Below are 14,004 nucleotides of genomic sequence, written 5' to 3'. Positions count from 1 at the left end.
ACTGATCATTCAACAGTAGGTATTAATTGGCCATGAATTTTGTACTGACCAAGCTTTATACAAATTGAGCTTTTTTTGCTTTTTGTTTTGAGACGGGGTTTCACCATGTATTGCAGGCTGGCCTTGACCTCACTGTGTAGCAGCCCAGGGTGGCCTCAAACTCATGGCAATCCTCCTGCCTCAGTGCTGAGATTACAGGCGTGCGCCACCACACCCTCTGTACCAATTAAAACTTCATGCTAAGCAAACTTTGTACTAACTAGTGTAGCTGCATTTTAAAAGGAATTATTGCAAAATACAGTATGTGCCCAAACTACAAACATCACTTATACATCTTTTCAGGGTGCTTGCATTCTGAATATGCTAAGGGAGTACCTTAGTGCCGATGCATTTAAAAGTGGAATTGTGCAGTATCTCCAAAAGTATAGCTATAAAAATACAAAAAACGAAGACCTGTGGAATTCTATGGCAAGTGTGAGTATGTTTTCTATATCTGTGCAATTGAGATTGACAGTTTTGCTCTCATTTTGCTTTTGCTATGTGCTGCTCCCTCTGAGAAGCATCACAGATATTTCCTATAGCAGCGAGAGTGATGTGCTTATTTGTGGTTTTAGATTTGCCCAGCAGATGATGCTCAAACCAGGGAGGGCTTTTGTTCCCGAGGCCAGCATTCATCTTCCTCCTCAGTAAGTCTCGTCCTCTGCTGTGCACCCATGAACATGATCTCTGACACCTTGTTCTTTGAAAGGTAGCTCTGTGCCAGACTTTCTGAGGTCCCTGATTATCTCACCCGCATTCCAGATGATTCTACAGCAAACTATACTAGTGACACAGCCTTTTGTAAATTTTTCTTTAAAAAGACATATATATATATATGGGGCAGAGTCTTCTGTGGTGATATGTCTCACTGAAATTATTTTTATTGAGCTTTGCTCTCTGTAAAGCACTGGATTTATGGCTCTTGCTATGGTAGATTAGGGCTGCATTCTATCAATCAGGAGCATGCCAGTCATTTTGTGAGCTCTGCATTTGTGAAAAAAAGAAGTGGCTGTGTGTATTATCGAACACGTACTATCTTTCAGGCACATGCCACGCCCTTATGTGTTCTGCTCCTTTACTCTTCAAAATGATCCTATAAGCCAAACCCTCTTACTCCCCCTGCTTTACCATGTGGGAATAGGACATCTAAAGGCATATGGGTCACGAAATGCAGAGCAGGGATTTGAATTTCAATCTAAAGTGCTTTTAACTGGTGGACTATAAAGTATTCATAACATCTGAGTTACAAAAAAGGCCTGATTCTGTTTGTCTGACTTGTGGAATATTTTCATAGATAGCTATGGGTGAATCTGGAAATTCAACAGAGTATTATCCTCTGTTTTTTTGTTTTCTTTACTTTTTTACAGGTTACTTGATTCCATGGTTTCTGGATTCATCCTGTAGCATTTTATTCTTTTAGTGGCTCCAAAATCTTCTCCAGAAAGCTTTTTTAGTATAGAACATACTCCCTCTTGGGCCTATGATCGCTTGTTGAGTATGGACCATCTGTTATTGCAGATGCACAGGCTCTGCACTGAGTGGTTTTCCCACCTTGTTTGTCTGAGAGCCAGCGTAGGTGTAGGTATTAACATGTTCCCTTTCCTCTCCTTTCTCCTCATTCATTCATTCATTCATTCATTCATTCATTCATTCATGTGTCTGTTTGGTGCCTGGTGATAATGCCAGTGCCCAGCACAAGCTGATATGACACACAGATAGCAGTGGAGGCTGAAGAATAAACAGTCAGTGCTGTAATGGAGATTCGGTAACTGGGGAAGGGAGCCGGGGCAGGAGGCTGAAGAGGTGGAGGAGCTCCCCAGAGAGGCTGTCCGTGGGAAGCAACCCTCTGAGCCCAAGCCGGCCTTCTCTGCCCCAAGAGCTGGGTCCATGTGGATGACACATGTGCCTTTGTGTGTCTTAACCAGCACTGGCGCCAGGAAACTGTGGATGTGAAGGCTATGATGAACACCTGGACACTGCAGAAGGGCTTTCCCCTGATAACCATCACTGTGAGAGGGAGGAATGTGCACATGAAGCAAGAACACTATATGAAGGGGTCTGACGGCGTCCCGGAAACCGGGTAATGTTATAGAGTAAGACTCATCTTGTTGCCTCGGTAACATCCTCCTGTTAGAATAATCTTACGTTTGAAATATGGTCCTAAAATATTTCAGTCAAATCTATATGTCCTGTATTTGCGTCTCCTCCAAAAAAGGATAAAGGAAGTTTTTAGGTTTGATTAGTCTCAGGAAAGCAAATGATACAGCAATTATTTTAATATTCTCATGTTTTATAGTCTAATAGGATGTAATTTCTAGTTTCTGGCTTGAAATTGACTCTGAGGCAACTATACTACATTACAACAGTGTCTGGCATGTGGGTTGGAGCTAAGGACAAAGGAATTTAGATGTTGCTGGAAATTATTTGGCAGTGAGTTGGAATCTGAAACTGTCAGTTTAATAACACAGAAGGACATCATTAAAATGAGATGCTGCAACATGGTTAACCCAGGATAGACACTATGCAGAAAAATTTCTCTCATCTTGAAATAATTTCAGGCTTATGGAGAAGGTGTGAGAATAGTCCAAGGAATTTCCATATATATTTTATCCAGATATATAACTCTTGATCACACTTGGTTTATCATTCTCTCACTCTCTCTTCTCTCTCTCTCTCTCTCTCACACACACACACACACACACACACACATTTTTTAGCTGTATAAGAGCAACTTGGAGACAAGACACTCTCAGAATGTTCACTTAAATAGTCACAGTACAGTTATCAATAATTAGGACATAAACTTGACAAGTACTATTATTTGACCTATAAACTCTGTTCAGTTATTTCAGTTATCCTAAAAATATCTTTAAATGAGAATAGAAAAACTTGACTATAAACTCACATGTCTTATTTAATTTTCAGATAATTTTGTTCTCCTTTTTGTCTGAATCAATCTTTTCAGTCTTCCGTTTCATTTTTTTTCACATTTTCAGAGTAAAAGCCAGGTATTTTATAGAATCTCCTTCAGCATATGTTTTCCATTGTTTTTTTCATGGCCAGATTCAGGCTGTGCCTTCTAGGTAGGAATTCTACATAGGTAATGTGTCCTTTGCAGTATGTTATTCAGGAGACACAAGATACCAATTTATGCAGTTACTGGTAGTCGCTGTTTTAAGTCTCCAGTTACTATTCCCTTGAATTTAAATTCCTAACTCTACTAAAGGAAGCCATGTAGGATGCATAGTGCCCAAGCTGGAAAATGGACTACATTTTGAGGTCTTGGCTATAATAGTTTTGATACCATGTTGTCCTAAACTACCGATAGCTACTCGTTGAATGAGTCAAAAAATGAAAATTCATCTCTTGCTTCTTTCAGGTACCTGTGGCATGTTCCATTGACATTCATTACCAGCAAATCAGATTCGGTCCAGAGATTTTTGCTGAAAACAAAGACAGGTAATATATTGTGAAAATAGCTGGTTTAATTCAAAGAAGTGTGGAGACATGTAGGATTTGAATAGTAAATCTTGGCATATATCTTGGTAAAAAGAGAAAGGATTAGGTTGAAAATGTTGCCTGGTTTTACAAAAGAAAGGCCAAGATAATGCTAGATAGAAATTAGGACAGTTGATTTAGAGTGCTAAAAACCGGGGATTACTGATGAAAGCTCTCATTATTTTGTTAACATTACCAGGTTGTATCATATGTATGAGGAGAAATGTGATTACCTGCTTTCCATAGATCTATAAATCTCACAAAATTGGTGTCTAAGATTAGTGTTGTCTCTTATGTATTGGATTGCTGTCGTCTGGTTTCTAAAAGATGCAAGTGATTTTAATTTGTTTAGTATTAAACTGTTCTCTGGTTTCTCTGTCTAGTCCTAGATCAGGAAGACTATGTTTAATGAAGGGAATAAATGGAGCTATGATTTATTTTATTTGCTATAGATGTACTCATCCTCCCAGAACCAGTGGAATGGATCAAGTTTAATGTGGGGATGAGTGGCTATTACATTGTTCATTATGAGGATGATGGATGGGATTCTTTGACCGGCCTCTTAAAAACGACCCACACAGCGCTCAGCAGTAATGATCGGGCAAGCCTCATTAACAATGCCTTTCAGCTTGTCAGGTAAGACAAGCTGTACCAGGTTGTGGTTTACTTCTGAAAGCAGCTGGTATCATTTAAATTCTTGATTTCTTAAGATGCAAGTGATTGATTGTTGCTGATAAGTTGAAAGGTATTTTCCTTAAGTTCTTCATACAATCCGTGTTTGCTTTTACCTTGTGATTAACCTCCTGTCTGTGACTGCTAGGTGACTTGAAGTATAGAATCTGTATTTTAACCTTCCTCATTCCCAACTCAGATCACACCAAGGTACATGTCAAATTCAGGAGACAACATCCTAGTGAGACCCTGTGCCCCATCCCTGCAGATTTTCTGGCCCTGCCATTTTGGATCAGGTTGCTCCCATGCTGAGGCTGCAACCACCTTGAAACCCTTTTAGAAGACTAAATAACCTAGACCCAGATGTTCGATGTATCTCTTGAATTAAAGGAGAGGTTTAAAACAAATGCAAAAAAAAAAAAAAAAAAAAAAAAAAACAAAAAAACCCAAACCAGCCAAACAACAAAAAAGTCCTCTAGATACCCAAAATTGATATAGTTCATCAAATTTGACCCCATCAAATGATCTTTGCATGACAGAAGACAGTGAACAGGATTGACTTTTTGCCTTCCCATAACAGTGGTTTTAAGGAAATTATTTCTACACCTAAAAGTCAAACCTTTTTTGATCTCTAGATCTAATTGAAGTCCTAAGGGTAATTTCATAATTCTCAGCCCTATGTCCTTCTGTCCTGAATATTGAGTTCTTTCTGGTTTTTCTAACACCAGACTGAACCTTCCAATATGGCAAAAAGCAACAAGGCAAGACTTTAAGGGTTGCCTACCTAGTTGTTTATTTTCTGCTAAAAAAAAAAAAAAAAAAAAAAATTCCTCTGTGGAGCATATTTCAGTTTGAATCCTAGAGGGTTTTACGTTTGTTTTGTAAGTACATAACCTACCACTGAGGCTTTTCGTATCAACTCGCTATTGTGAAGGGTTTCCATGTGTATTCAGTGTCTTTTTGAAACAGAGAAGATGTGTTTTCTCCAGAGACTCATATTTTGCACGCTGTCTCCCAAGGGTTCCTGAAGACCTGTGAATTCCCCCATACCGTGGAAGTTGTGCACATAGTCCAATGTGTCCTAGAGGAACTTTGTGGGTGTCTTTCCTTTCATCTGGCTCTGTTATTAAGAAACTTCTTCCCCAGTGGAATCTTGCCAGATCTTAGGTGTGATAGGAAAAATATTAATGTAAAGGTCATTGTTTTGATGGAAGATTGATACAATATATTTTGCAGCAAAAAGTTGATTTCCTGGGTTTTCTTTTAATCCTGTATGTAATCATTTTGTATCTTTTGATCAGCATTGGAAAGCTATCCATTGAAAAAGCCTTAGATTTAACTCTATACTTGAAGCACGAAACTGAAATCATGCCTGTGTTCCAAGGGCTGAATGAGCTGATCCCTATGTATAAGTTAATGGAGAAGAGAGACATGATTGAAGTGGAAACTGAGTTCAAGGTAAAAGCCTGGATATAAATAAGATAGTTATGGATTTGCTTTTCTTATGTATAAAAATAAGTGCTTACCATTGTGTATGTGTGTATGCATATGGGAAAGACAAATACTCATTTAGTGTTTGGATTAATTAACAAAGATTTCTGTTTTATTTGTCACTAAAATGAAATTGCAATGTTAAATTCTGTACTTAATTTTTATGTACTTTTTCCCCTTCCTTTTGTTTCATTTTACCTCTCTAATATGATAACTAATATTAAGATTTTCTGGGTTCATTCATCATACTTGAAGAAATACAAACTTGTTATTTTTGGCAAAATGTCATAAAGTTTTTGCACAATTTGCTCTCAAAATTTAGTGATGCATCTAGCTTTTAGCTTAAGAATGGCAAGTCATCCTGATTTTAAGCGGATAGGCTGTCTTTACCAAAGATTGTTATGCAAATACTAAAACCTTTATTTCTTATTCTGGTCCCTTTTATAATAAAATATGAACAGACTTGCACAGTTTAAAAAGAAGAGCTGGATTAAATTTTACAAGTGGGTGGCCATCACCTGAATTGAGTGCTGGGTGATCATAAAGATGAAATGAGGTGTGACAGGACTTCTGACACCTATCACTGTCCCATGCTCTACCCCCTCAGGCCTTCCTCATCAGGCTGCTGCAGGGCCTCATTGATAAGCAGACCTGGACAGATGACGGCTCCGTCTCTGAGCGGATGCTTCGGAGTCAGCTCCTAATGCTGGCCTGTGTGCGCAAGTATCAGCCCTGTGTGCAGAAGGCAGAAGGCTACTTCAGAAGGTGGAAGGAATCCGATGGGAACATGAGGTCAGTCCCTGCTTATGTGCTCATATGTTGATGTAAGGATGTCTTTTCTTTTTCCCATCATTGGTGTTAACCATTGGAATAAAACCAAAAAAGCCTTCCCTAGTTCGTTTTTGGGGGAGAATAAATTGCTTTTTAAGATTTATCTATGTATCTGTCAACTTTCTGTTCTAAGAAATGCTAGTCAGGAAGTCACATATCTAGGGAGTTAGAACTGTGCATAGTCACCACCAAATCTTACCGAACTAAAACTTTCATACCTGAAAGTGTGGCAATGCATTTTATAGCGACTTCTTTGTGTCCCCAAAGTCTGTAACACTATAAAGCAAGGTAGGATTTACCATAGAAACCTACTCTTGCAATGCTTCAGTCATTTCTGTTTAAAGCTCAGACCTCACGAAAGACACGTTTATCCCAAAAACCTATAAGCTTCCACTTCAAAGAAATGCTCACAGACAATGGTTCTAGTACATTTCTGTCTTGTGATCATGGAGTTAATTTTGAGCTGTTTGTATTTCTTCCTTTTCTACTTGAAAAGTGACCACCTGTGGAGTCAGTCAACATTATTAAAATGTTAGAAATGTTGGTATTTGTAAGAGTGACCTCTCACATTAAGGTTTTGAGACGACTACTTAAAGTCTAGTTGGAGATACTTTTTTCTCACTTCTCTTCATAGAAGGGAACGGAAGGAAGGCAGTCCAAGTGTCCTTTGCGTGCGTCCAGTTCATCAGTTGGTCATAACTGACTCACTCAAGACATTTTCTGGATCTCAGATTCTCACGGTTTTTGTTCTTTCCCACAGCCTACCTATCGATGTGACCTTGGCAGTGTTTACTGTAGGGGCCCAGAACACTGATGGATGGGATTTTCTGTTTAGTAAATATCAGTCTTCTTTATCCAGTACCGAGAAAAGCCAAATTGAATACGCTCTCTGTATGAGCCAAAACAAGGAAAAGCTTCAGTGGTGAGTCATTCATTCATGTTCATGTGGCCAAGGGAAATTAAATTAGATCTGATCATTCTGGCATCCATTTTTGTTCTCTTGGCCAGAAATTGCATATTATGCTTGGACTATTTGTGCAAGTGGGCACACGTCTAATGAGAATTAGCAAATAATTAGAGAGAACCAGGTGTTAGGGAAAATACATTTATGTTGTGTATTTTTAAAGCAGTAACATGCTTGATATATTTAATAGAGTTCTGTTAACTATTCTTTTGACCTAATGGGGGAATATACAAGAATAGTATTATAAAGGCCATATAACTGTTAGTTTTTATTATTGTATAACTAGAGTGGGTCTGTCAGGAATCTGGTTACCAATTTACCTGTTGGGTCTTCCTTATTGAAAGACTGGGTTTTTTCTTTTTTGAGTTATTTTATTAAACTCTTTTTATAATTTTTTTCATCATCTATTCACTGATCATAATTCTTTATCATTACAGGTTACTAGATCAAAGTTTTAAGGGAGACACAATAAAAAGTCAGGAGTTTCCACATATTCTTACACTCATTGGCAGAAACCCAGTGGGATACCCATTGGCCTGGCAATTTCTGAGGGAAAATTGGAATAAACTTGTACAGAAGTAAGTAGTGCCAAAAATGTGCTGGGATTGATAAGTTCTTTAAACTTAGTGTTTTAATGTTGATGTTTATAAAACAATCGTAACAGCATAAAGGAAGTTTTTTGATTGAAGGTAGGAAGTAGAGGGATTTAGAATATCGTTGTTTATAGTGTTGCCCTAACTAGTTAACTCAGTGCTAACTCACGAGGCTACATAGCAATGTTTTCCATTCTCCTCAGCCTCTGTCTCGCACTCACTGGCTTACTTGAAGCTCTCTTCTTTCTAGGTCAGTCCAGTTCTTAGCACTCCTGCATCAGCCTTTATCTAACTCTTGTAGCACTCTTGCATTTATCATTCTTTTGGATACTTAATGATTTATTTAGCTGCTGGACATGTAACATTTTACAACTAGGTCTTAACCCAGTGGAAGATAAGGATCATATTTTATATCTCTTTCATGCTCAGTTTTTAGCTAAATGCTATCACAGATGTGAGCCACTTAATATTATATGTTGAATGCATAAATATTTCACAATACATTTTAAAAATTTCCTTTTCGAGGTTTGAACTTGGATCATCTGACATAGCCCGTATGGTATTGGGAACAACAAATCAATTCTCTACCAGCACACGACTTACAGAGGTAAGAGAAAACTTTTTTCTTTTAAACTTGTGTAAGACAAAACACTTAATAGCGAGATGACTTAGAAGTGAATTTTGTCAATTTATTTGTGAATTCCATGGTACTGAGATTAAAACAAAATTCAGCTGCAGATAAACTGGTGGAAACTGTACCTCTTCTTGGCCTTGTTAAGGGTTGTCTTGCCATTTAAAAATGACTTGAGACAATTGGTCCTTTTTTAAAGTTGTTAAAAGTGAGCTTTGAAGGTACAACTGACTGAAGTTGGTCACCCAGTGATTATAAAAGTAGTAGGTCTGGAATCTAGGTTCCTCACTATCCATGGTATTCTTTTCTACTTACTGTATATACCATGTACATTCAGACACAGTCTTATGCATCTTATAAAATCCATCTATAAATTGTTAACATGAAGAATAAAACACTGTAATTAAGAGGGGTTTTGAAGGAGGACTGTATGAAGGAGATTGATGATAATTATTGCAACAGTACCCTAAATTAAATAAAGAATTAATAATAAATAGCAGTCAAGCTAAAATGAGAAATTAGTGTTATTCTCATTACTGGGAAGAGTGAACATGAAATACACAGGTACTGTACAAAAGCAGAATTTGCTCTAGCCCTAAACTGCTTTTTTGCACATAAAATGTCCTCAGAGAGGTCATTTTGAATCAACTGCATAATTGAGATGCTGCATTTCCGAGGCAGATGAGGACAGGAGAGCCAGTTTTGGTCAGGAAAAGGCCTAAGAGCTGGAGTGGCTCCAGCTTGTGTAATGTTATACCGATGGGTTTAAGAATGAATGAAATGTTTTGACAATTAGTGACATTATCAATGTGGTCTGAATTGTTGATGGTCAGAGGGCCCCAAGTGATTTTTAATTGGTGGAGAATTAATCTGAGGTTCAAAAGGGTAAAATACTAGGCTGCAGGGAGAAGGAGGTATGTTCTGGGTCCTCTGGCAAAGGCCATGACATCGGCAATCTGAGAAGTTGTATTAAATGTAATATAAAACAACTCTGGATCATTTAAAACTGGAATTTGATCTTTCTAAAGCCCACTTTCACCCTCACCTCTTACTCCTAACCTTGTAAAATGGTATTACGACATGGATTTTTAAGGAATTAGCTCTCTGGAATCCATGCTGAATAAATAATATATTTTGGCCTATACGTGTTTCCTGACTATGAAGTCAAAAGTTGAGGGACTAATGTGAAAATTTGGGGGATCAGGTTAAGAAGCCTGCAAGGTGAAACAAAATAGCATAATCCTCAGTGCTGTGGCAAAGTTAGTATGTACCTCATGTGAGCTTAAAGGGTTTGAGTATCCAGAGAAGAAAAAGAACAGACACTTTTGAGGAGACAGCCAACAGTATCTTATCTCTTTAAACCCATGGAGAACTTCTTGTAGATTATATCTGGAGAGAACAATACACAGATTGTGAAGCAGGATAAAAAATTTGGCAAGGTTTAGGGTCTTAACCACCATAACTGGCTAAGAACCCCATTCTCTGTGGAGTTTCTATAACATACAAGGCCAGGCTCATGGAGAAAGACTGCATTTATGTGGTTGAAACTGTTTTGCTTGGCAGAGAAAATCACTGCACATTTTGATTTTTAGATATCATGTTTTAAAAAACTAAGTTTGCATCTGTGTAGATAGAACAGAATACACATTAAATAGACACACTCAAAAACTTTAATTATAAAATGGTAAACAGTGTGGCCTTTTAAAGTCTGGTAACTGTGAAAAAAAGAGCTATAGAGAAAAAAATATAAAAAGCTGACATCACGAGCCGTGAACTCATTTCCTATAGCTCTGGCTTATGTGCACATAATCCTATCCAGACACCTGGCTCTGCTTTCTATAGAGAATTTTGGCTTCACCTTTAACTAGTAACATTTTCTTAGTGTTATTAAAAATTAATTTTTTAAAAATCCATTTTCTCCTTCCAAGGTGAAAGGATTCTTCCACTCTTTGGAAGAAAATGGCTCTCAGCTCCGCTGTGTCCAGCAAACGATTGAAACCATTGAGGAAAACATACGTTGGATGGATAAGAATTTTGATAAAATCAGGGCGTGGCTGCAACGTGGACAGCCTGAAGTGCTGTAAACAGCTGTTTCTTGCTGTGTTCGCATGATCCATAATTACCCAGATTTTGTTGAATGTAATTTCAAACTAGAGGTTGTTTCGTTTTGTTTTAGCTCCAGCTCAAGATACTCCTCTTCCCTTCAACTCTTTTCATTTGACCGTGTCAGTAAAAAGACTCTTTTCATCAATGGACTCTTGCGTCCACTTACAGGTGTTGTCCTGCACTGTAAACACAACTAGTGGACTCTCTACCAGAGGAGAAAAGTGCTTTGTTTTTTGTTGCACATTTAAACTCTGCAGTGTTCAAATCCCTCAGGCCCTGTATGCCTGCCATTCAACGCCGCTCCATCAGTGCCCTTGGAACGCCTGGATCAGTGCTGAGAAGGGAGGCAGCCTCATGGAGCTCTCACATGTGCCGTCCACCCTCCACTTCTGCCGGCCACCTCTCTCCCTCGCTTCATGTCCAGGTGCTGATTTGTGGAGTCCAAACCATCAGGTTTGCCTGCCCTCCGGATACTGGTCAATGGAGAACTCGGGGAGTTTGTCTCTTCCAGAAAAACAGTGCATTTATGCCCACAGAAAACACCTTTCATTAACGCTGCACTGGAGAGCGTTTTAAGGAGATGTTTTCTCTCTCAGCACCTCACCTGGCCTATTTTTTGAATTCTTTAAGAACCCATTATTGGTACGTATTGCCAGTACGTAACCACAGAGTCACCAACAGGTGATAATATATTATGAAACAAAATATTTGCTTATAATAGCCCAAAAGAAGATAACGTAGCCTACAGTTTTGAAGTCTTACATAGGAATTTCTGAACAGGCATACATTTCAAGACAAAAAAATATGACTAATGTGAAAAATGTCAAAATGTGTTGCTCTAATACACTGGAACAGACTGGCTTTTACACAGTGCCGTTTTTATACCTATTATATGGTTGATGGGTTGAGGAATGAAAATAAAAACAAATCACTTGTGATCTCTTACCCAGGTTTGTTTACTTCTTTAAAAAATGCACAGCCAAGATTTTAATGTAAAATACTTTGCTTTAATTATATTTTATATCTTGATTAACGAAACAAAAAATATTGACTTTCAGTTTTGGTCACCTGAGGACTCTATCTTCATCACTTGGAAAAGCCCATTTTCTATACAGATATAATATTGCCACAACAGTGTGCAGAAGCCCTTGTGGTAATAAACAATTGTTTACTTTTAATCAGATATTTGCAATTATTTTCTCCTTACTAGATGGCTAAGAGTAAAAGGACTACTTTAGATCCTGTAGCTTACTGGAGTCATCATGAGCAACTAGCCAACGCCCATCTTGAAGATATTTTTAGTAAAATAAAAAAGGCATATTAGTAAACCTTAAACATTTATTTTATAGGCATTCTCGAATCTCTGGATTCCAGTACATCATTTAAAAATACTTTTCTCTGTTCATAGAGATTTGTACTTCTGCAGCCATCCCCTTGCAAACATAGCTGTCAATGTCAAAATTTTCAGTGGCTTTTTTTTAAAATCAAGAAGAAAGGGAATATCTGTACTACCCAAATCGGATGATTAAATACTAATTAAAATTCCTCAGGAAAAGTGTATTTTTTTTTTGTTTGTTTGTTAGAACCTTGACAGTAATGTAATAACTTTCTTCAATGGGATAAAGACGTAAGTAGGCGGAGTGTGAAGTCTCAGCTTTGTGCCTGATCTGTAGAGAGCAGTTTTAGGGAGCTGATATCTGTTATCAACAAACATTGATATCTGTTATGAGCCGTGGTACTATTTTTGCTTGCCTCATTAGACAGCACTGGAGATATTACTTAACTTTACTGAAGTTAGCTAAAGCCTAACAAAAACTTTAAATTGATACTGAGGAAGGCTGTGGCTCTCTGGAAATGAGAAATTTTGAGTCTCTTTTATCATGTGTACCTCACATCTTTCCCCACATTCACTGCCAGGAAATAAAGACAAAATTAATTATTTATCAAAATCCCATCAATGATGCCAGTACAATGCTCATAAACTATTTATTCATAAAGATCTGAAAAGCCCTTCAAAGTTGTTGGACATCGGAGACTAGTTCTTAGGTTGCTAGGAGAGGGGAAGCAGACTTTGTATGTAGATACTTGGTAAATTTAACTTCCATAAAGTCAGACAAACAGTGCAAAAACCAATGTGACAAATGGCTCTAAGCAAATGACTGCTATTCAGGTTTTATGTAGAAAATAGAAAACAGTTTAATGCCATGATAAACCAGCAGAGCTCAAGACAGATGTACATCTGAAGAAGTAAGTTTTCTTATTTTTGAAACTTGCTATGTTATCTGGCCTAACAATTTGCTCTTGCGACTTTTTCAAGTCGCAGTGTGTTTTTTGAGTATGCAGAAGTGCTTACCCCTGGCAAAGAATTCAAACTGAAAAGGAAATTGGTGCTTCCTGGCTTGCCCAGGTTATCTATTATTAATTTATTATTAGCAGCCCAAAAGGAGATATGTGCCCACTGTACAATCTCTTATATTTGACTTATAAACATAAACCCAAAGAAACATCAAATATAGTTCAAAAACTCAAGAGAAAGGGAATACGAAGAAATCAGAACATTGACAAATGTGTAAAGCATTGTTTTTCAAATGCTAAAAACAAAAACAAAAAACTAAGTGCAAACTGAAAATACTAATGAGATTTATAGGCACTGTGTGTAGAATGTGCAAAAGTTTGCAATGTTTTCCTCTCTCTGTTTTTTTGGTGTTGCTTTAGTAAACTATCAAATACATTTCTTACAAATATAAAGTTTCCTTTCCCAACTGAAGGCAATTTTTAAAAATTCAGTTTATCAGTACTCAATACAGTAGCACAGGTGAACCAGGTAAATTCATCTTCTTTCTGGAAAGGAATAACAAACCAATGTTTATGATGTCAGAAGACTTAAGTATCACTGTTTGGAAGCCACCCAGAAAATATTTTCTGTTGCCAATGCCTTTTGTTCTTCAAAAGTCACCATCCACCAGCTGAAGATTTTATATGCAGATACCTTAAAAATTTCAAAGAAAAAAAAATCCAGTGAATCATTCGATATATAATTTTCATGGTTACAGGTGCAGACAATATGCTACTTAGCAAAAGCACTGTACACAGACCACAATGCTATATGAAAATATGGGTATACTGATAATAGAAATTTGTAAGTTTTAGGAAAAATCTTGGGAGTTCTAATTAAGAGT

The 14,004-nt window shown here is 37.5% G+C and overlaps 2 protein-coding genes across 18 annotated transcripts in view; one reads left to right on the top strand and one right to left on the bottom strand.

Annotated features, from left to right (window-relative positions):
* The window catches only part of Erap1 (endoplasmic reticulum aminopeptidase 1), a 30,670-nt gene extending 18,900 nt beyond the window's left edge, over nucleotides 1-11,770 (top strand). For 3 of the 4 annotated variants that reach the window (XM_063245386.1, XM_063245389.1, XM_063245388.1), the window contains 11 exons: nucleotides 343-474; nucleotides 615-686; nucleotides 1,965-2,119; nucleotides 3,419-3,498; nucleotides 3,990-4,173; nucleotides 5,511-5,667; nucleotides 6,308-6,492; nucleotides 7,292-7,453; nucleotides 7,933-8,073; nucleotides 8,614-8,695; nucleotides 10,648-11,770. In XM_063245386.1, the coding sequence (XP_063101456.1) occupies nucleotides 343-474; nucleotides 615-686; nucleotides 1,965-2,119; nucleotides 3,419-3,498; nucleotides 3,990-4,173; nucleotides 5,511-5,667; nucleotides 6,308-6,492; nucleotides 7,292-7,453; nucleotides 7,933-8,073; nucleotides 8,614-8,695; nucleotides 10,648-10,803 (1,506 nt within the window). In that variant the 3' untranslated portion in view covers nucleotides 10,804-11,770. The remainder of the gene's footprint in view (nucleotides 1-342; nucleotides 475-614; nucleotides 687-1,964; nucleotides 2,120-3,418; nucleotides 3,499-3,989; nucleotides 4,174-5,510; nucleotides 5,668-6,307; nucleotides 6,493-7,291; nucleotides 7,454-7,932; nucleotides 8,074-8,613; nucleotides 8,696-10,647) is intronic. The other variant, XM_063245390.1, reaches the window with a different exon arrangement.
* Nucleotides 11,771-13,209: 1,439 nt separating this feature from the next.
* Nucleotides 13,210-14,004, bottom strand: part of Cast (calpastatin) — a 119,683-nt gene continuing 118,888 nt past the window's right edge. For all 14 annotated transcript variants that reach the window (XM_063245391.1, XM_063245394.1, XM_063245392.1 and 11 more), the window contains one exon: nucleotides 13,210-13,814. The gene's annotated coding sequence lies outside the window, so the exon portion shown is untranslated. The remainder of the gene's footprint in view (nucleotides 13,815-14,004) is intronic.

The sequence above is a fragment of the Cavia porcellus genome, unplaced genomic scaffold, assembly GCF_034190915.1.
Source record: "Cavia porcellus strain 051 isolate PalLab524CR breed Dunkin Hartley unplaced genomic scaffold, mCavPor4.1 scaffold_2, whole genome shotgun sequence".
In the NCBI taxonomy this organism is placed as follows: Eukaryota; Metazoa; Chordata; class Mammalia; order Rodentia; family Caviidae; genus Cavia; species Cavia porcellus.
Note: the sequence above shows the minus strand (reverse complement) of the source record. Positions and strands in the feature narration are given on the sequence as shown.